Below are 22,548 nucleotides of genomic sequence, written 5' to 3'. Positions count from 1 at the left end.
ATCCACCTTGCAAGGTGCTTGCACGATCCTCTACACAGGTTCTAGAGACGCTCCTGTGTGACTCAGAGGAGCGCCGTCACCTTCATGTATTTCTGTGTCGACAGGGCAGTGCCCGGTGAGGTCGGGAAACCAGGGGACTCGGGCATCTCCCCCCGCGCAGCCGCGCCCCCCGCCGCCGCTGCTGGAGGCGCCCGTCCCTGCGCGCACTCACGTTGACTTCCTGTTCAAAACGTTTATGCGTCTGCTCCAGCTGCAGCTCATGCTTCCTGCTCAGCTGGTTCTGGTTCCGATGCTCTTCCTTCTGGAGCAGCCGGAGCTCTCGGAGTTCCTGGCGCCTGAGGGTTAAAAGAGGTGGCCGCTTCCGTCAGAAAGGACCTTGGAGGTCACACAGCGCACAGCTGGGGACACAAAGGTCAGCACGTGGAGCAGCCTCACACTAGTCGGGATGGGGACAGGACCAGAACTCAGGCTTCAATTGGCCTCGATGGACAGAGAAAACATTAATAATCTTCATACATAAAGTGTTCTTACTAACCAATGAAACAGGAATATCCTAGCTTTAAAAAGCAACACAGAACATGAACAGACATCAAAAAAAAAAAAGAAATTTTTACATAACCCACATGGATATGAAATGTGTATTTAAAAGAAATATCATTCTGATTAACTCAACAGGTAAGATTACAGGGGAAATTGATACTTTTGTAACCTGCTGAGGTATAAAATGCTACAACATTCCCGGGGGGACAACTTGGCAATAAGTTTATGCCTTTGGAGGTAACAGTTCCACCTCTAGATAGTGATTCTAAAGCAGCATTCCTAGGTGCCCAAGGGAAGTGAATGAGGATATTAATGACAATGCTAGTTATAATAGTACAAAATTGGGATCAACTTAAATGCCCAGCAGTATAGGTCTAATTAACTGAAAATATGTCCATCTGATGTGATTTTCTACAACCATTAAAAATCAAGTTTTAGAAGACACTTCATTACGTGGACAAACATCTACCAGCGCAGCCGCTCTTTATGACAGACGCAGGGTGACCTCCACGTTGGCAAGTGAGCCTATGATGCTTCCCCACCATCTGGGTGGAAAAAGAGACAACATATGTGTGTGCACCCGTGTATGTGTGTGTCACTTTCCTATTTAAACGCTGAGTATTTCTGGGAGGATTATATCAAAAAATAGTCACGCAGGGAGGGGACTGCATGCCTGGCAGAAAAGTGACGGAGGAAGGTTTTTCATTGTGTACCCTCTTTTCCTTTTTGAGTTTTGAACCATAACATCATACTACCTATTCCAAGGGTAAACACAATAAAGACCTGACCTAAACCACGTAATATACCTTAATTTTATAGAAAATTCTGTAGGCTGCATGTGTGTTCTCACAGAAAACACCAGCAGGGTAACCGCCAAACTGTGAACTGTGGCTCTTTCTGAGCAAGTCCATTAAAAACGGACACGTTTCATTAATATCATCAGAAAAGAAAAAAGTTAAAACGCTGTGAAAAGAACGTGGGTGTCCTGAGGGAATCGGGGCTCCCCGGCAGCCTGTGTGCCGGCCTCTCCCGGCGTCTGCGGTCTGCGCCTCGGTGTCCCCGCCGTGCCACCGGCCCAGCCGCTCTGAGAGCAGGGAGCCGCAACCCGAGGAGAGGCCACGCGCACCCTGAGGAGGGAGGCGCCCTGTTCGGGTCCCGCCGGCTCTGCAGCCGGCGCCCTGGGCCTCGCTCGGTCGTGGCAGGCGCTGCTCCTGCCGCTGTAAGGTGGGGCAGAGTCTCTGCAGCGCGGCTTCTTGGAGGTTCAATGAGATGGTACCTGCCCTGCCAACAGCCAACACTCCCCGGTGGCCTTCTCGAATGATAATGAGGAAGCAGAGCCAAAGGCTGCCCCATCTCTGGGCACGGCCAGAGACACTTTGTACGGCCACATAAAGAAGCGTCCATCTGAGCCTCTGCTCCCTGGGGCTTGAGGAGGCAGGAGGCGATTTTGAGGGTGATAACGAAAAAACGGAAATCTTGACTGCAGAGAAACTGGCTTACAGAACAACTGACCAAAAGACAAAGGACGACAGAAAGAGCTGGGTTCTACCGTTACCTCCCCGACCTCCCCGCACCCTCCATGAGGAGAAAGGAACCCGCGCCGGCTTTAGGGGAAAAGAGAAAGAACTCTGACCTGGAGCCCCAGCCTGGAAGAGTGACTATTCAGTCACGCGGTTCAAAGGGCTGCCCATGGCGCACCCCTCCAGACGTGCTAGGACCCCGGAGTGGCGCGGGCAGTGGGCCAGCTGGGGAGTAGGCACCGCCTCCCGCACCCCCGTGGCCTGGCCACCTGGCCACCTGGCCGGGCTTACAGGACACTCAGCCCTTGGTACCATGGCTGGCAGACGGGAAAGGCCCTGTTCCTCGCGAGCACCTCTCCTCCACCTCGGCCAAGCCTCACCTCCCGAACCAAGCGGCACACAGCGCCTCTGTTCTGTTGGGGAGGCGGGGGGCGGGGGGGGCGGTCGGCGGTGCCAGGGCCAGGCCAGAGGGCGCGGTTTCTCCATGGATTCTCCATGGAGAGCGGTGAACCTGGATTTCACCCCCAGAGACCCGGAGCGGGGTCTCTCATGGGAAGCCAGCCCCGGAGATCTGATGCTTGAGGAAGACAGGTCACCTCCCAGGTGACCGTTCAAACAGAAGGCGGTGTCATCCGCTGACAGTTGCCTTTCCCTCCTCACTGACCCAACCCACATAGATGACTCAGATGTGTGTGCGCGCGCATGCATGTGTGTACACAAAACTGCCCCAGGGAAAAGTCTGCCTCTTGTCTGCAGCTTCCTAGAGGGGACACGTGACACAAGGCAGCCAAACTGCTCCTGTGTGGCTTTGGGATAGGTGCTTTTTAAAAATGGGGATGTGACTGATGTTCTAGAAATATTCTCTACACTAAAAATGAATTCACCTTGCAAAGGCCTGGCCGCAAGGGAGCTCCTGGGCCCCAAGGCCTCCCGATGGCTGAGCCCCGAGCCCGCAGCCCCAGAAGCTTCACGACCAGCGGAAGCCGGGCAGAATCCTCTGCAGACAGGCCTGGTCAGCACGGCTTGACCCCTTCTCACCAGGGTGACTGTCCAGAAACAGCTTCCTTGTTCACAAAGTGGTGAGCACAGGGTCTCCCTCGGGACGGCTGTCGAGGGGCCTGAGCCCCGGGAAGTACAAAGTGGCTCCTAGCACATGGCTTTGCCTCGCACCTCCTCCCACAGATACCTCCTCAATTTCACCGGTTTTGTCTTAACATATGTTAGGTCTGACCGCCTCTTCCTGGCCCTTGTCCTGGGCGGGGCCTCCTCGACAGCCCACACTCCCACAGCAGGAAGGGCCCGCTTTCCAAAGGGGCCTCACGGCTGGCCCCACTCCGGGACCTCACCCTGCCCTGTCCTCTCGGCGCCCGGACAGGCCTCAGGCCAGCGCTGCGGTGCCCTGGGGGCTCCTCTCACCCTCGGGTCCCGTGCACTGCGCCCGGGGGTGATCTTCTGTGTTGGGTCTTGGTCCTTTAGGTGTAAGTTCTACAAAGCCCACGGCCTCAACTGTCTGCTCACCAACATGTCCCCCAACCTGCTGGGTGGGTAGATACATGGATGGATGGATAATGGATGGGTGGGTGGGTGGATGGGGTTGGTGAATGGGTGAGTGAATGGACGGATGATGGGTGGGTGGGTGGGTGGATGGGGTGGGTGGATGGGTGAGTGAATGGACGGATGATGGGTGGGTGGGTGGAGATGGGGTGGGTGAATGGGTGAGTGAATGGACGGATGATGGGTGGGTGGGTGGGTGGATGGGGTGGGTGGATGGGTGAGTGAATGGACGGATGATGGGTGGGTGGGTGGGTGGATGGGGTTGGTGGATGGGTGAGTGAATGGACGGATAATGGATGGTGGGTGGGTGGATGGGGTGGGTGGATGGGTGAGTGAATGGACGGATGATGGGTGGGTGGGTGGGTGGATGGGGTGGGTGGATGGGTGAGTGAATGGACGGATGATGGGTGGGTGGGTGGGTGGATGGGGTGGGTGGATGGGTGAGTGAATGGACGGATGATGGGTGGGTGGGTGGGTGGATGGGGTGGGTGGATGGGTGAGTGAATGGACGGATGATGGGTGGGTGGGTGGGTGGATGGGGTGGGTGGATGGGTGAGTGAATGGACGGATGATGGGTGGGTGGGTGGGTGGATGGGGTGGGTGGATGGGTGAGTGAATGGACGGATGATGGGTGGGTGGGTGGGTGGATGGGGTGGGTGGATGGGTGAGTGAATGGACGGATGATGGGTGGGTGGGTGGGTGGATGGGGTGGGTGGATGGGTGAGTGAATGGACGGATGATGGGTGGGTGGGTGGGTGGGTGGGTGGATGTGTGAGTGGAGGGATGCAGGGGTGGGTGAGTACAGGATCTCAGGCAAAACCAGTTTTCTTTTGCCTCTTTGACCTATCACTTCATGCGACAGACAGACAGCTCCCTCACCGAAGACCCCTGCCGCGCCACCCCCCCCCCGACTGCTCCCCCCCGTGAGCACCACTTGCCTGAGAAATCTCATCTCTTCGTCCTTCTTCTCATCCTCGCTGATGATCTTGGAGGTGGTGATGCTCACCTCTACGCCATCCACCACGAACTTGCGTGTCCTCTTGAGAGTTTTATTGTGTAGCCTCGAATCCTGGCAGGGGAAGATTACCAGGCAAAGCTCAGCCTCTCCGCTGAGAATCCAGGGGTGATGGAGGGTAGGCCCAGAGACCCCTGCCCCCCCAGCCCCACAACCAGGGAGGACGTCCACACCCACTGTCCTCTTGCTTCAAGCTTCTCGACCCGGGAGTCTGAGTGTCTGAACTTATCCCCTCTCCCTGATCTTCGCCTTCAGACGCTGCCCCCTGCCCTCCGCCACCCAGCTGCCAACACTCTCACACATGGGACATTTCCAATCCTCAGTCACCTACTGGTTCTGTGACCCTGGGCCAGTCCCTTGTCCTGAGCCTCAGCTTCCTCACCATGTCAGAGGAGGAGGAAAACAGGGCTTGCCTCCCGGGGGGTTACGGAGGCGCAGTGAGACACGGCGGGGGAGGTGGGGGACGGGCACCCGGCGCGGCTCCCGGCTCACAGCAGGTGCTCGGCGCGCGGCATTCATTCCTGACAGTCAGTACCGCACACCACAACTTTCTGTCTATAAGGCCAGAATCCAAAGAGCCCAGAAAGCCAAGTTCACAACTGATTTGGCAGCCAACTCTGACCCTGGCTTGACCTCCACTGGAGGCCACACCCGTCTGGGGGCACCAGGAGATTATTCACAGTCTTTATCTCTTCCTGTGCATAGTTACTCATTTCACATGTTCCCAGAGCATAACCAGGGCCCCGGAGATGTTCCAATGCCCCTGAAAGCTCTCCCGGGTTCGGGCGGCGGCCCGTGAGCCCTCACCGGAGGGGTCGGCGTTGCTCCCTCTCTAACCTCCCAAGTGGCTTCCGAGGCCCTGCCGGGTGTAGCCCAGCCCTGCCTTTCCAAGGCTACCCTGGGGCCTCCCACCCTAGAGGGTGGCAGGGGAGAAGGGGAAGGGGGAGGGGGAGGGCCAGGGTGGTTCCCGTCAATAAGTCTCTGTGTCCTCACAGTCTGCTGTGCCCCCAACTCCCGCTCAGGAGAGACCCAGGGGCTCCAGGCAGCATCGGCCCGAACAGCTCGCCCCTGGCTCCCCTCTCCCTCCAGCATCCAGCTCACATGTCCCTGGACTCAATTCAAGCCGGTCACGGGGCCGCCCGCCTCAGAGGCTGCTTGTCGTGCCCAGAGCGCCAACGCAGCCAGTGGACTCTTATCAGAGCAGCTCCGTTCCCTGACTCAGTGCCATGACCCGCAAGGCATGTTCTCGACACGCTCGAGGAGGCGGGGGCTCCTGGCTCGGGGTGGGTTGGCCTCTCTTTTAAATTTTTTTTGTTTCACTCTTTTTAGTGTCTTTTTAAGAAGAGAAGAGACAGGACTCCTGTCCTAAGATGATGAGCCCCGCTGCCAATTCTAAGTAAAAGCCGCCATTTACCCCTGTGCTGGCTGCTTTCTGCTCCCAAACGAACTGTGTCCCCGGCAGCCTTGCTCCCTTTCAGTTAGCAAACATTTTCGCACTTCTATCGCGTGTTTCTCCTCAAGTAAACAATGAAAGGAAAAACCAGTACGGTACAGCAACTTCTGTAAACTGGCCTGGTCAAGTGAGTGACCAAGAGTGACGTCAAGAGCATCCGAGATTTGTCATTACAGGCTGGGAACGAGGTCAGCCCCTGCCAGCCTCCTGAGGAGGAGGAGGAGGAGGAGGAGGAGGAGATGGAGGCCAGGGTCCCGACTGGAAGGCACAAAGGCCTTTGGGTTCCAGAGCCCGGAGTGTGGGGTCTGAGCCGCTCCCCACTTCCCACCTAGGCCTGTTTGCTCCTCTGTACAGTGACGAAAGATGGGGCCACCTTCACTTTTTTTTTAAGCACTTGGCAGTGCCAAAGCCACAAACACAGTGGCTGCTGTCACTCACAACAGTGCCTTCTTCTGGAAAGGCCCTGGAGCCAGGAGACAGCCTTGAGCCTGCTCCCATTAATTGACTCTGCCAGTCCCCAGCTGGATCACAAATAAGAGAACGTCCACTTCCAGAATTCTCTCTCCCGGATTTCACCAGGGCCTTCAACCGAACCCCATTTACAAGGGAACCCAAATTGATATTTAAACCCAAACCACCTGTTTGACATGACTAAACCCCAGACGGAGCTCAGATCTTTTGGAGATTAAACTGCGAGTCAAACTGAAAGCCCATTAAAGAAAGAGCAATCTTTGTGAGCCACTTAGAAACGGAAGGCGGCCGTCAACTGCTCTCAGAAACGCCAGCCTGGCAGAGGAACATCTTGCTCCCAGCCCGAGAGCCAGAGGCGGCCTTACCTTGATGGACAGAGAGCCCGTCTCCCTGTTCAGGGACAGGTCGGCGGACAGCGAGGCACCGTAGTCCACACTGTCGGAGGTGGACAGGCTGCCGCAGTCCGAGTCCCTCTTGGACGGGTGAGGAGAGGCTGGGGCGGGGAGCTCCGGGCTGCCGTTGGCCAGCTTCTCACCGCCCAGGGTCTCCAGGGCGCTGCTGTTGGGGCGGCTCTGGCTCGCCTTCGGAGGCCGGCTGGCTGCCGGACCAAGGTCCTCACGCTGCTCGGCGGCTTGCTTCTCCTCGGACACCTGAATCCTGGCTCCCATAGACACCGGTCGGGACTTCCGGAGGGGCACGGGCACCACCAGGCCATTCTCGTGTCCAGGGGCCTCGTCTGGGGGACTGGTGGTTGGCAGGGATCTGTCCCCAGCGGGCTGGCAGGGCCCGTTTGCACTGTCCTCGGGCGGGCTGGGTGGCACCGGGGTAAGAGATGGCTCCTTGTCAGCGCTGGGGCTCACCTGGGCCTCCTCAGAAGAGTCGGGAGCGTGGTTCCCCACAGGCTGGGGGAAAGGAAAGGCAGTCAAGGCCAGGCTGCTAATGTGCAAGGCAGCAAGCAGTCAGAGCTGCAGGTCAGACCCGGCGGGGCGGCAGAGTCGGGGGACGCAGCAAGCCGCAGGCCCCAGAGCGCCCTGCTGCCTGACCGACAGTCGAACCACTGCTTGTCTGGAGGGGCAGAACCTGCTGGTTGTCCCGAAGCGTAGCTCAGCTGAACACCTGCCATGCCTCCCAGGGGCGCGGGCAGCTGCGGCCCGCTGGCCAGCCCCTGCCTGTCTGAAAGGGGCACGGGCTCCTCTCTCCAGCCAGCTGTCACGACGTGGGAAAAGGGTCCCCTACGGCCAGACCTTCCAACTTTTTCAAGCCAAGCTAAAGTCTGGCTTTTTACATGACATCTCCTGATTTTTAGATGGCATCTAAGTCAAGTTTTTGTTACAAAACTGCATAAAATCCGAAATAAATTTACCCAGAGGCTAGATTTCACCTACCAGCCACTAACGTTTTGTTTTATTTTGTTTCATTTTCAGAGCTTTTTGGGGGTGGAAAGAATTGGAAGTGTTGCTATTATAAAACAGAACACCCATTTATCTGGCGAAAACCAAAACGTCCAGCCCAATGAATGAGGTGAGCACCCACAGTGCCACCTTCTGGGTCCGGGGCGGCAGGGCCGGCCCAAGATCCCCCCGCCCGCGGCCATCCTTCTTGCCGATGTCATCGCTGTCCTGACCGGGATGTCTAAGTGCTGTAGGTTGGTTTGCCTGTTTTTAAAGTTGGTATTAATGGACTCACACTGTAAGCATTCCCTTGGGTCCTGATGGCTGCTGGTTTTTGACCTTGGGTATGGAAGCTTCCAGAAGCAACTTTAATCCACCTCTGCTCAACACCCAGAGCGAGGGTCCAAAACTCAGGTCTGAGCCTGTCCGCCTGCAGCAGCGCTCAGGCCCTGCCTCACTGGACCCACGGCACCGTCTGGACAGCAAATGTCCCTCCTGGCGGAGGCTCTGCCCAGACGACTAGACGAGCCCGGCAGCCCACACGCAGCCGCTCAAGACGATCCCAGCCACCTGACGTGTTTCCCTTGGCTCAAATGGTTTTTACATTTAAAAAGGTTAGCTTTCATTTACATTTAAATTCAGCCAAGTGCTGAAGCTGCAAACCGGGTTACAAATGTGCCCAGACGTGGGTCCCCAGTGGGGGGGGTGCCCCTCAGGGCAGCGGGGTGGGGTCTGGGGTGGCTGGAGCGCCCCCCCCACCCCCTCCCGCCTGTTGCCTCTGATCGTGGGGCTGCCCACGATGCACTCAAAACATGCGCATTTGATATGTGAGTCACACGCAGAAAAGGCTGGGAAGCAAAGAACCAGATACTGCTTTTAAAAATTGCCAGATCTCAGGTGGAAACCTAGACTCCTGGTGCACAGCGTGGGAGCCCGTGACCTCTGTGCTGGGAAGATGCAGAGAGGAGGCCCTCCCTCTCCCTCTCCCCAGGCCCCTCCCACAGAGCCAAGGCCATGGGCCCCGCCCCCGCCCCCATCCCTCCGGCCTCACAGAGGTGGCGTCCCCGGCGTCCTCCTCTTCTGCCTCATCCCGGCCGTCTTCAATCTCCTCCATCACCTCGGCCTTGGCCTCTGCCACCAGCTCCCGCAGAGCCTTGTTACTGGTGACGCTGCTGACGAAGGGATGCTGAGGGGGACAAGACACCTGGATTAGAGCTGCTCCGGGCTGGGGGGCGAGGAGGGCAGGCAAAGGCTGGGGCAACACGGACTTGGTACCGGGGACCTAGGCCAAGCTCGGGGAGCCCTGTGTGTGACAGAAAGAGGGCAAATCCCGACTCTGTGACACCAAGCGTGTGACTCCCCCACTCCGAGCCGCAGGTGCCTCCCCTGCGAAGGAGAGACCACGATGGCAAACCCACAGGGAGGCCATGGCGGCTGGAAAGCCAATGCCCATGGAAGTGCCGCTCGGCCCAAAGCAGGGGCTGAAGGTGGGGCGGTTCGATTGCGCATTGTTTTCTCTTTAAAAGAGGTATTAAGTTCCCAAATCATGAAGCTCGCTTTTTCCACCTTTTTCACCTACACAGACCTGCAGTATCCACCACCCAAGACACGGAGCACTCCCGTCGGCCTGGACAGGCACGGTCCACGGTCCACCCCCGCCCCGGCCGCCCAGCTCAGTCGTGTTGCGCCCGCCCCACCACTTCACGTGAGCAAAACCCGACAGCACGTCACCCTCTGCGGTCGGCTTTGCTCACACCACGGCTGAAACTCAGATCCACCCTCGGTGCCCCGTGACCGGGCACACGGCTCCCTCTGTGTCCCTCAGCAGTGTTTTCCTACACGAATACATCGGCTCCTCCGTTCATCCTGCTGTGTGTGGACATCTGTGTTGTTTCCGGTTTTTGGTGAGTGTGACTAAATCTGCCAAGAACACACCTGTATGTGTCTTCGGGTGGACACGTGTGTGCTTGCAAAAGTTTGAAGGGGACCAGTGTGCGTTCCCTGCCGAGGCGCTTACAGAAATATCACACCTTTCACGGACCTTGCAAAACACCAACGCTAGTAAGGCCTCGGCAGGTGTTAAACCCCACAAACACCTCCCAGGTGAGCGTCTGTCCCAGGCTCTTCCCCAGCTCCAGGTGCGGACCAGGTAGGGGTTCCCCAGCGCCCCACGCTCGCCCAGGGAGGCTTCGAGGCAATGCTGGGGGTGGGGGCTGTCTTTGTGCTGGAATGTGCTCATCTGAAATGTACACGAAGGCTCTGGTGAAATTTCACCGTTTTTACTGTCAGAAAACGTATTAGCAGAGGAACAGGGTCAAAACTGCAAGGAAGTATGCAAATGACTCAAGAAAATACATTTTTCTAGCAGCCTGAAAATGCATTCAGAAATGATAGGCCCCCTAAAATCATTTTCATCTGTCTGTTCATCTACATCAGTTCATTTGTGGGGGGCCACGAGGCAATGCCCCCTTCAGCTGGGTCACCCCACTCTGTACACGTGACAGCAACGAGCCTCTGTCACCTTAAAGGGCCCTGCCCGTCACTCAGGGGACTTTCTCAAGTCAGTCCCAGCTAGTAAAGATGGGAAGAGCCGCGTTCCTTCCTTTCCTTTCCCGTGTCTCCACCCATTCGCTGATTCATGCCACAAGCACAGGGCGAGGCCTGCGATGTGCCAGGTGCTGAAATAAGGCGAACAAGGGACAGGCAAGGCGCCGGCCCTGGGGAACTTGGAGCGAAGGGGGAGACAACAGGCATGTAACCGAGTGACACACAGGGTCATTGCAGATGTGGTAGAAGGACAGCGGGAAGCTGGAACGGCCTGGCCGGGGCAGCGGAGGCTACTTAGGTCTGTGGTCCCAGGAGCGTCCCTGGGGAGGCGACGTTTGAGCTGAGACCCCGAGGGACGGGACGCGGCCTGCCAGGGAAGAGGTCTGGGCAGAGCGGATTCCGGGCAGAGGGAGCAGCAGCCGCGAAGGCTCTGAGACGACGGCGCCTGGAACTGTGGGAGAGGAGGGGGAGGAGCCGCGGGCGGAAGGACGGGGCGCTGCCTGCAGGGGACCCTGGCCGGCAGCTGAGACTCTCGTCTCAGGAGCCACTGGAGGGCCGCAGCAGGGCAGCGGCGTTCAAGGTGGCGCCCAAAGGTGTCAGTCTGGCGGCGGAGCGGGACCGCTGGTAAGGGTTCACTACCACGGGAGGCCAGGGAGGACAGCAGTTAAGAGCCGCCCGGCCTGGGACAAAATCCCACTTCACCGCCAACCTGGGCCGGTCGCTCCCCTGTCTGAGCCTCGGTTTGCTCATCCGTGTACTGGGAGCAAGGAGTAGGTCGTTCTAAGCGTTACAGCTCAAACCCTGACACCTATCTATCGTCTACGTCATCATCGCCATCATCAATACCTCCCCGTCATCATCCTCCCTGTCCCCTCCCTCACGGCCATCGTCACCGTCACATCCACCACTATCGCCGTCGCTGCCACCACCGTCGCCATCATCACCTCCATCAGCTCCATCACCACCGCCTCCGTCACCGGCATCAGCGCCGTCAGCGCCGTGTGCCTCACCACCATCACCATCACCTCCGGCCGCGGCGTGGCCGTCACAGAAGCCTCGGAGGCACCGGGTTTTGCGCTCCCCGCCCCCCATTCCTGTCCCCTCCTGCATCCCCACGGGGCATAGGTTTTTGGAAGAGAGGGCGAGAACCGGCTCCCAGGCGTTCCCAGGCCTCACACTACACAAGCTCACACATGGGAACTTGGGCAAGAAGCCCCGGGCCACTTCCCGCAGTGGCTGAAGCACGCGTAGCACAAATGACTATTGCAGGCATGGGCTTCAGGGAATACCAGGTTTTCATCAGGGCACAGGACACACTGACCGAACGAGTGGCTCTTCAGCTGGGCCAGGAGCCTGGCCTTCCTGAGGCTGCCCCATCTGCCTCCCGCCTCCCCGGAGCCCCGAGGGTCCCTAGGACGCGGAGCGGGAGGGGAGCCATGGGGGGGGGGGGAACAGGGCCACCAGGCGGGTGGGGCAGGCCCTCCTGTGGCTGATTAGGCCCCAAACACTGTTTCGTCACCTGCTCTGGGACAGAAAGCACAGCCCATCGCCGCCAGCCCTTCCTTCCACCACCCCCAGGGGGTGTTCAGAAGAGGCATTTCCTCACCCCTTGAACTGCCAGGGCTCTCGAGTGAGACAAAGCGCAGCAGCCGGGCGCTGCACCAGTGGGAAACACGCTGTGTGCATGCACAGGGACAGACTGGGCTGGGCACACGGGTCCCCAGAAAGTGCGCGCCACCCCGGCAGAAGGCTCTGACCTGAGGGGAGCCCAGGCGCCTGCTCTTTTTGGAAGAAGACCGGCTGCTCCATGCCGCCTCCATGGGGAGCCGCAAGGTGTCACACAGCACACAGGCTGGCTCTTGTCCTCTGGCCAGGACGCCTGTGGCCACCTACACAGGCATCCCTTCCAAGAGCCTGAGCCTATTTCCTCCTGTGCGCTTGGAAGCCACCAGCCAGCGAGTCCCCCGCGCCCACAGCAGCTTTCGGTAACCCCCAGGGATCTGTCAGCTCCTTCCCTTCAGTTCTCCCTCCGGCCCTTGCAATCCCGTCCCTCCCGCTCCTCCTCTTTCACTTCCTCTTTCTCTCCTCCACTCATCGGAGGCAGCTTCGGAGAGCAGTGAGGAGAGCAGGCTGTGGAACTGGACGACGCGGGTCAGAATCCCAGCTCTGTCGCTCACAGGCTGTGTGACCTTGTGCACGCAACCTAGCCTCTCTGTGCTTCAGTCTCTCATCGGATGGAGAACTGAATAGGACCTGCTTCACGGGGCAGTTATGACGATTACATTATTTAACACCAAACATTTAGAGCAGCACCGGGCATGGAGAAAGGATTACCTAAAAGTCCGTTAAGTGAAAATAAGGAAATGTATGTAACAAATAGTTGTTGAGGGTCTTCTCCATCCAGGCACTGTTTGGATGCTTGGGACACCGTGGTGAACAAAACAAGGACTGCTGTCACCCTGGCTGGGTAGCTCGCTTGGTTGGAGCGTCGTAATGTAAACTGAGAGGCTGCAGGTTCGATCCTTGGTCACGGCGCATACTAGGCTGTGGGTTTGATCCCTGTTGGAGCACATGCAGGAGGCAACCAATCAACCTGTCTTTCTCACATTGATGTTTCTCTCTCCCCTCTCTCTTAAAAACAACGAAAAAATGTCCTTGTGGGATGATAAAAAACGAATTAACTAGTAAGTTACAAACCGCCATGCTCTGTGCCATGGAAAAATTAAAAGTAGGGCAGGGAAAGAAGACTTAAAAGGTGGGAAGTAGGGGCAGCACCAGGTGTGCAGGGGTTTTTTCTTTTCTTTTTTTAAGTAATTTTTTTTTCTTTTTTGTAAGATTTTATTTATTTATTTTTACAGAGACAGGAAAGGAGGGAGAAAGGGAGAGAAACATCAACGTGTAAGAGATGCATCGATCGATTGCTTCTTGCAAGCCCCCAGCTGGGGGCCAGGGCGGTAACCCAGGCCTGTGCCCAGACTGGGAATCGAACCAGCGACTTTTTGGCCCGCAGTCTGGTGCTCAGCCCACGGAGCCACACCAGCCAGGGCAGGTCTGCAGTTTTAAATGGGGGCGGGGGGAGCACGACAGAGACAAAGAGACAGCCATGCAGGTGTCTGGGGGGAAGACTGGTGCCGGCCACCTGGGGAGCCAGCGCTATGGTCCTGAGGCGGGGTGTGCCCGACGTGTCTGAAGAGCAGCAAGCTGGCCGGGGTGGCTTGTGCAAAGTGAGGGGCGAGAAGGAGAGGGGAGGTCTGCGGGGTCCAAGTGGGATGGGCCATTAGGGGCTTTGGACCGGGGAGGGACAGGAGCCGACAGTCTGCAAGGGTGGCTCTGGCTGCCGCGCTGAGGATGGATTGAAGCAGGGCAGGGAGCCCCGGGCCAGGGCCACGCTCCCATCGAGAGACGGTGGCAGCTCAGACAGGCAGTGAGAAGCGGCCAGATTCGAGTACGTTCCGAAGGCAGGGACAACAGGGGGTCTCCGCAGGATGGCCACGGAGTGTGCGAGAAAGAGCGGGAGTGTTTCATGTATCTCGGGATGCCTGCAAGGTGTGGGTCTGGCCGCTGGGAGGGTGGGGTCGCCACTGACAGGGACAGGAGAGCTGTCCGTGGGGCGCCTCTGGGGAAGGATGCTCCATGGTGCATGGGTTGAGTCTGAGGGGCTGAGGGGACGTCGGAAGGAGGCTGCGTGCAGGCTGGGGGGCAGGGGCAGCGGGCTGGGCTGTGGGCGGAATGGCGGAGTCCCAGCAAACAGGGTGCCATCAGCCAGGTGAGTGCTGATAGCAGGGACGGGGGTGGGGGCGGGGGGCCAGGTGAAGGAGGCTGGGGTGTGACCAGGGAGGAAGAAGGAAAGCGAGGAGCTGGGAGTCAGAAGTCAGCGCTGACAGCGAGGACAACCAGAGCCGGCCGTGGAGGTGGCGGCTGCTGGCCCAGCGATGCGGGCGCCAAGGCCTGAGCTGACCAAGACGTCCAGCAACATGGGAGGCACTAGTGACCTTGACAAGGACACTGTGACACAGCAGTCGGGTTTAGGAACAAAGTCAGTATGTGCAGACGGAGCCCCCAATGTCTGACGGTTGTGATGCTTAAAACAGCACCTAGAAAATCTCATTCACTCCACATTCTGTGACGGGGCACCGTCCACATCCCACGGGGAGGGGGAAACTGAGTCAGAGCGCGAGATTCCGGGTGGGCAGCCCTGATGGCAGATCCTGGGCTGCCACTCTGTGATGCGATGCCAAGGAGCATCAGCGCAAGTCGATGAACGACCCATCAACCAAGCCGGACGTAAGCCAGTCAGCTCGAGGCAGACAGTGGGAATGCCAGGGGCGGGGAAGAAGCTTCCAGAAGCAGGCAGGCAGGAGGGCCCAGGTGGGGGCAGGGGCAGCTCTGGAGGGGGCGCTGGGACCTGGAACTCCCTCTGCTCCCCAGGCAGGTGACCCCAGCCAGCGTTCTGCCCCCAACCCCCACGCCGCTGTCCTCACCGGACGGGGCTGGTCACATGCTGCGCTCTCCCTGGCGCAGAGATGAGCAGGCCCGCAGGAAAAGCCGACAGTGGCCTGCACCCTGAGAGGCGCTTTTTTATCTCAAAGGATCTCTCCTTTCTTCTGCAAGCCTTTCTGTCTCATGCTGAGAAGCCTCTGCCAGGACATTTTTCCAGCTACGGAACGGAAATTCCTGGCTCAGGCCAAGGCTCCGGGGTTGCCATGTGGGGACGGAGGACAGCTGTCTCTTCCCGGTGGAATGTCCCAGAGGCCGGATGTACTGGGCCAGGAGGTGCCTCCTTACAGGAAACAATTGGCCCCGGGCGGGCTGGAGCCTCTGGCTGGACAGGGACGCCAGGCCCACCCCGCCCCAGCTCGGGCTGGCCCAGCGCAGCCTCTCCGAGGCTGCATCACCAAACAATACCCGGAAGACAAAGCCTCTGGTCCCCCAGACATCTGCTTTCAAAGTCACTCATGACCCCCTCACAGACAGACCCCCATTGGGCAACCTGGTTTCCTTCCATTTTTTAATAATTCAACACACCAGGCATTCAGTGAACACAGTGCTGAACAGTTAAGCTAAGGTCCTCAGAGTACCTTCTCGCTTAACCCTCACAACCACCTTGCCAAGCAGACTTTGCTGTAACCCCATTTCAGAGCCAGAACCACGTCTAAGACGTGAAGGCGCTCGCCCCCGGTCTCGCAGCCAGCAAATGGCAGAGCTGGTGGGATTCGAACCCAGGACTTTCCAAGGCCAGTCCACATGCCACATCACTGTGCTGCACACCCCAGTGGGCAGACACTGTACACACATCACACCTTGGCGCTGGGGGGACTACGTGCATCCTGTGCAACTCCGGAAGCTTAGACCTGGTTCCCTCCCATATGCCTTTTTCTCTGTGTCCTTTTGCTGTAACAGGTCTCAATGGCGAGTGAGTATGATGCACTGAGTCCTGTGTGTCCTCTTGGTGGACCACTGAGCCTGGGGGTAGACACACTACACCGCCCCAATGTCACCTCCCACCCCCTGCCCTCACCTTGGCTCCCACGCCCGGGCCTCCTGGCTCTTCCAGGCTCGAGCCACTCACGCTCACGTCCCAGACCTTGGCCTCCACCCCGGCCTGCCTCCCTGCTCGCCCTGAGGACAGCAATGCCTCCCGGGCCTGCCACCTGCCTGCGGTATTTGCCCCAAAGCCCTGTCCCCTCTGTCACATGCATGTGTCTGTTTGTCCACCCTGTTGCCCCCACCAGACCATCAGCTCCGTGAGGGCAGGGCTCTGGGGGCTTCCTGCGTTGCAGCCCCCACAAGGGATCGTCGGAGGATGGGTGAACGGCTGCGCACGCTGTCACCCGGGCTGGGTGAGGAAGACATCAGCTTCGCGGTCAAGGCGGACTCACCTGCCCGCCTCCAGAGGAGGGACAGGGCCCGGGAGAGGGCCACTCACCTCCAGGAGCTGCGCAGCACTGGGCCGGGTCTCTGGGTTCTTATCCAGGGCAGTCTTCAGGAAGTCCCGGAACTCCGCAGACCTGGGAGGTCAGTGGCGGCGGTAAGTGCGGAGCGGGGCGGAGGGGACGCTGCGCGTCACAGGCCCCACTCTCCCGGGAGTCCTGCGCCTCCCAAACAAGCCCATCAAAGGACAAAGGGTGCCTTCATGGGCTGAAAGGTGGACGCGGCGGGGCCTTCCAGAGGAACTTCTCATCACGGACATCCCCGTGCAGGCGGGACGTGGACGTCCGAGGAGCAGGGCCTTGCCTCTGGCCTCAGAGCAAAACCCAGCGGTGCTGCCCAGGTCCCAGCGCAAGGTTGCGCCAGGTGGCTGCTGGGCTCGCTGGGGCGCTTATTGCCAGTGGGACCTGGGTTCTGAGTCACCAGGCTGCCCGTGTGGAGAGCACAGAGGGAGAACAGAGGCAAGGAGGGCCCAGGGCGCCCAGAAAGGTGCGGGGGCCCGCCGGCCACGCCCTCGCTCCTTACCACTTGGAAGGTGTGAGCAGCGTGGGGGGTTCCGACTTGGCGATCTTGAGCAGGACCCGCATGGGGTTGAGCTCGTGGTGCGGGGGCTCGATCTGGGCCATCTCAATCAGCGTGATGCCCAGGGACCAGATGTCGGCTTTGTAGTCGTACGGAGTGTCCTTCATGGTCTCACACATCACCACCTCGGGGGCCATCCTGAACCAACCAAGGGACAACAGAGGGCTGAGAACCTGGCCTCCCAGGCACTCCTCGGAGACTCGGGGTCACGGACCAGCACAGGCCAGCGTCAGGGGCTGGTGGCACTCCCGAATCACGATCTGCCTTCCCGTCCATCCCACTGTCTTCCTGATGGCGGTCTTCACACAGAAAGACGCCCTCCAAGCGGCTCCAGCGCCGCGGCCGGCTGCAGTTCCCGATGTCTACCACCAGGTGGCAGCCACAATCCAGAACTCAGAGTCCTGGGAGGGTGGGTGGGGGCAGAGAGGAAGGGGCCCAGGAAACACTGGGGCAGGAAGGGCAGTGGAAAGAACACAAAAGCGCGGAGAGAAGGGATAGGAGAGAAAAGGAGGAAGTGGTAGAAAAGGGCAGAAAGAGAAAGAGAAAAAGGGTGAGTAATCAAGCAAGCAAGCTAGGAGCCCACCTCCATAATGGGGATTAATGCAGAAAGTAGTTAGGCGTGAAGCTGAACGAAAGAGTTTTGGATTTGTTTGCTTTTTTTAAGTAATAGCTTTGGAAAAGGAAACACCAAGGACTAGAGAAGTCCAGGAGGCTTCACGGGAGGGTAGGAACTGAACTTGACTATCTGTCTTCACAGCCCCAGCCCCTGCACTCAATCTGGACTTGAACTCATCAAGAATTGAACTTTTTTTTTTTTTTTGAAATTCCAGCTAAAGTGTGATCCACGGAGCATTCTCTATGTGCATCACCCCATTTAATCCTCACAATAACCCACTAAGTGGGGGCTACAAGGTCCTTGATCTTACACGTCAGGAAACAGGCACAGGGGTGTGAAGCAACTCAGCCAAGGTCACAGCACTAGTCAGTGGGGAAGGCTGCGCTCAGGCCCCGCAGGCCAACTCGGGAGCCCCGGCCTCCTGTCCCCTCTCCTCTGTGCCAGTCAGAGGTCACCTTGGGGAGCCTGAGATCTGACGTTTCCTCCGCCATTCCATTTCCAGAAGCTTCCCAACTCACCAGTAAGGCGTTCCGATGAAGGAATCTCGTTTCTGCAGAGTTTTCAGATTCTTGGCAGACACACCAAAGTCAGCTGCAAGACAAAAATCTCAGATAGAGTATTCCACGGACATTCCTCCACCCTCAGCCCGGGGGTGTGGACTGGGAGGCGAATCAGCTACCAAATGCCCTCTTTTATCTCACAAACTAGTGGTCATTAAAAATGTACCTAACTGCTGTCAGGATGTATCGAGACATGCACTTTCCTCCTTGCTAATGAGGGGATACACTGCAGGGCCTTTTAGAAAAGGAGTTTGACAATAAATGGCAAGGAACTTCAAAAGATCCAGATTCTTATAATGCAGTAATTCCCAATCTAGGAATCTACCCTAATAAAATTATCTTAGGTATAAACAAGCATTATGTATAACGATGTTCATCCAAGCGTCACTGTAAGCATGTCAGATTAAAAACAACCGTAAGTGCGTAGTTTTGAGGGAGTAATTCCAATGAGCAAGTGTCGTATGTCAGGTACATGCCATTGGCTACAACACTGTCACGCTGTCACTGAGCAAAGCTCAGGGAGTGATGTTAAATGCCTGGCATACCATATATAACATGCCCTGTCTTTTCCGAAAGGATTTTAGATGTTTCTCTCTTTCTTGCACGCGTACACGCACGCATACACACAGAAATTAGAAGAGGTAAGATGAGGTAAACAGTAAACAACTGAACAGGTTAAAACAAGTGTGATGTACCCCATATGATGGAATGTTTTATAGTCATTAAAATTAGTTTTGTAGTATTTTATCCCACATTTTACTATGAAATTATACATATCAATAAACATTTACTATGTATTTAACATTAATATTTACTATGTAGTTAAAAACTTTAATATTTAACAATACTACAATATTTTATTTGTATACTTATAAGGTTAAGTGGGAAAGGGGAGATGTCTAGCTGACTGTGTTATGTGGCCAAAATGCTGTCCAATCCCCCTAAAAAGGGCAAAAATACACACTGGACTGACTGGGAGGAAATAGCCAAACTGCCGAAATGGTTGTCTGTGGGTGGGGAGAGTAGACATGGTTTCTTCTACTTTTCTGAATCCCTTCAATTGGCTACGCTGAACATGTATGACTTTCAGGACTAATGAAAAATAAATACAATTTCTCTTTAAACCCACACCCAGAACTGCTCAGTGTGCAGAGAAGGATCCAGTGCCACCAAGGAATTCTCTCCCATGTTCCAGGCTCTGGGACAAGTTTCATCCTGATTAACAAGTAAACCCAGGAGGAAGCAACCCCTCAAGAGAACAGGTGATGGTCCGCTTAGAGCTTTGCTGCAAGAAACTGCAAAGCTGTTACAACTGCCAGCCACTCCGGGAGCTTCTGCCCGAGTCTCCGAATAAGCTGGTTGGGGGCAGGTGACAGTCGCTGTGTTCCATCACTCACGATTTCAAACCAGGAGGGAGGACAATGGCAAGAGCAGGGCCCGAATGCGTGGAAACGGGGCTCCGGTCTTGGCTCTTGTATTTCACTGGTTCACTCTCCTCCCTGCCCATGGGAGGCACCAGGAGGCACCGGGGCAGAAACGACAGTGGGGGCCAAAGCGAACTACTAACTCCTCATCCTCAGGCAGCTCAAAGTCACTAGTAGGGGCAAGCACACCCGGATGAGCACCAACAAGCGTCTTATCCATAACTGTGTGACAGGAGAGAGAGTGCGGGGCTAGGAGAGGCTGGGGGGAGCGGGATGTGGCCTCCAGAACGGGCGTGGGGAGGGCAGGAGGGCCTGGAGGAAGGACAGCCGAGAGCGTCCGGACTATTCCTCATTCCGCAAATATTAACTGAACACCTATTACGTGCCAGACACTGTGTGAGGTAGAGATGAACCAAACTCCTCCCCCTCCGTCCCCCAGTGCAGCTTGTTTTTCCAGGGATGGAGACAAGGGAATCCTGGTCAGGAGAAGGACCTTGCAGGGAGAAGGCGTGGCAAAGTGACCAAGCGTGCTTGGCAGGCTTGGGGGGTGGGGGGACAGCTCCCACAGCCAGGAGGGCAAGGGCTGGGAGACAGGCAGGGGCCAGGCAGCTACGAAACCCCCTGTCCCTCAGGTTTCCCTGCCTGTTAACAGGGAACGGTGACACTCATTCACGGGGTGGTCATGAAGATTAAATGACACATGGCAGGCATTCGGCCCCAAGCCCGGCCCCCGGTCAACGCTCCGGGCACCCGAGCCAGTCGCCCGAGATTTCTAGGCTGGATTAAGGCGGAGGTCAGGAAGCCCCAAGCCCCAGCTGCTCACTAGACAGTTGCTCGGTCCGTGGACGACAGCGCTGGCAGGGCCGTGAGAGGGAACAGGGTGGGGCCCGCCCCCACCCAGCTGCTGCAGGGCGAGGTGCAAGTCCAGGTGAGAGCGCGTGCCCTGCCCCGTGCCCTGGGTGAGTCACCGCCCCACCCCGCTTCCGGGTAACGGGCAGCCGGGCTCCCCTCCTCCCTGCGGGTCTGCCTGGGCCCCAGCTCCCCTGCAAAGGCCCACGCTGGATGGCATGTCACCCCGGGAAGTCATTCAAGAAGCCCTTTGGGAACCACGCGGGCCTCTGGGACCCTGAGCGAGGCACCAGCGGGGAGCTGCCATGCCCCCACCAGACCCCGCTGGTCCCTTCCAGGGAAGAGACAGGAAAAGGCGAAACCACCCACTTTCACAATGACAGCTGGTTGGTCTCCACGTCCCTGGGGCCTCCCTGAGGCAAGTGCCACTGGCTTGCTGGGTAGCTGCCACTTCCCCTTCTGCCCCACAAGGTGGGGCAGCCCCGCCCCGCAGGCTCGCCCTGGGCACAGGCGCGGGGCGGCAGGCCTGGCTCCCTCAAAGGGGCTGTGCTCTGCCGGGGTGGCTGCCCTCAGGCAGGTCAAGGCGGGCTCCCTCCAGGCCGCCCCTTCTGATGAAAAGTGTCCTCCGCAACCCCCCGCCACTTGCAAACAAGCCTCAGAGCCAGGGCAGCAGCAGGCGGGGCGGGGGGGGGCCTCTCTCCATGAACTGTCATTTCCATAAGGAAGAGACCATTTCTGCTTTGCCCACAGCGCCCAGCACCGAACCTGGCCCCTGGCGCACTCAGCGGGGTCACCGAACGAACAAGGGAGCAGGCGGGCTTTGCTGGGCCACCTTTACTCATGAGTCTTCAGGAAAAAGTGACGACACTGGGTTTCAGGAAACACGTTTGACAGCAGTTCCCTGTTCAACAGAAACAGATCCCCCAAACCAGACTTATATAGGGAAGCTTATGAAAACAGTTCAAAAGAGTGAAGTGCTGAAAATAAACTAAGGTGCGTCTGGGGCCTGGGTGGGGGTTGGTAAGATAAACTATGGTCACATGGGACGGTGAAATAAGAGGCAGCCCTGAAAAGGAATGAGGTCCCGAGTCTAGGCACTAACTTGGGAGTTTGTTCGTAACACATTGTCCCGACCGAGCTGCCGACTGATCGATGCGGATCGTGGGAGGTACCGCACGACTCCGGTAGTGTCTTTGAAGAACAACCACACTGTTGTGCGTGCACAGGGACCCCAATCCCCAAGGTAAAGGGTCGGGGGCTGCACGGCCGACTTGACGGTGATGCCTCCCCAGGAGGGGGACCTGGGTGGGGCCAGTGCACCGAGGGGGCCTTACGGTTTTTTGCTTCATGCACTTTTATACTTTAAAATGTCTTTCATAAAGCGTATGCACGGCTTTTGTGGTTTAAAAAGCTGAAATGCACGTGGTTTTATGAGCTTTTACTTTTGTTTTTTCTTTTTTGAAAACCCAGCGGGGGCCAGGATGTGGTGGACGGAAACCGGCACAGCCAAGCATGAGGGGCACGCCGGCCGCGGGTTTTCTCAAAAAGCCAACGTGCTGCACAAACCCAACGTTCCACTTCTGAGAACTCCTCCTACAGGCGTTTGCAGCGAGAGGCAGATCCACAAAAACAAAACATGCTCACCACACCCTTGTTAGAGAAGGATGTGAGAAGCCTCTTAAGAAGCCTAAATGGCCAGCTTTAGGGGGTTCAAAGGTAAATCATGGTTGATACATATGACAGAATGCAAGGAAAACATTAAATAATCATGCTTCTGAGAAATACTTAAGGTTTGGGAGAAAAGATCCTGATATTTTCCATTTTTAAAAAAAGCAGCTGGAAAAACTGAATATGTATTACAACACCAACATTTATCTAATAAAACCTAATATTTACTGAGAACTTTCTAGGTGCACAGCACTGTGCAAGGAGACTTATGCATCTCATTTATAGCTGGCTCTGCACATCATCTGCATGTCATTTGCATATATACTCCTATGCATCTTATTTATATCTGCCTCTGTATACATTTTGTGTACCAGCTGCATATATATTCCTATGCAGGGCATTCCTATCTATGGCTCTGTGGGCAGGGAAA

General features: G+C 57.1%; 1 protein-coding gene across 1 annotated transcript in view; it reads right to left on the bottom strand.

Annotated features, from left to right (window-relative positions):
• The window catches only part of STK10 (serine/threonine kinase 10), an 88,056-nt gene that overhangs the window by 19,679 nt on the left and 45,829 nt on the right, over positions 1-22,548 (bottom strand). The window contains exons 5-11 of the mRNA XM_054568048.1: positions 18,136-18,208; positions 16,945-17,139; positions 16,418-16,499; positions 8,996-9,130; positions 6,919-7,455; positions 4,553-4,683; positions 212-335 (exon numbers count right to left, since the gene is read on the bottom strand). Coding sequence (XP_054424023.1) covers positions 212-335; positions 4,553-4,683; positions 6,919-7,455; positions 8,996-9,130; positions 16,418-16,499; positions 16,945-17,139; positions 18,136-18,208 — 1,277 coding nt within the window. The remainder of the gene's footprint in view (positions 1-211; positions 336-4,552; positions 4,684-6,918; positions 7,456-8,995; positions 9,131-16,417; positions 16,500-16,944; positions 17,140-18,135; positions 18,209-22,548) is intronic.

Source organism: Pteronotus mesoamericanus, unplaced genomic scaffold (assembly GCF_021234165.1).
Source record: "Pteronotus mesoamericanus isolate MK-2021 breed Mesoamerican mustached bat unplaced genomic scaffold, CSHL_Meso_final contig_2, whole genome shotgun sequence".
Classification (NCBI taxonomy): Eukaryota; Metazoa; Chordata; class Mammalia; order Chiroptera; family Mormoopidae; genus Pteronotus; species Pteronotus mesoamericanus.
This window is presented reverse-complemented; position numbering and strand designations above follow the sequence as displayed.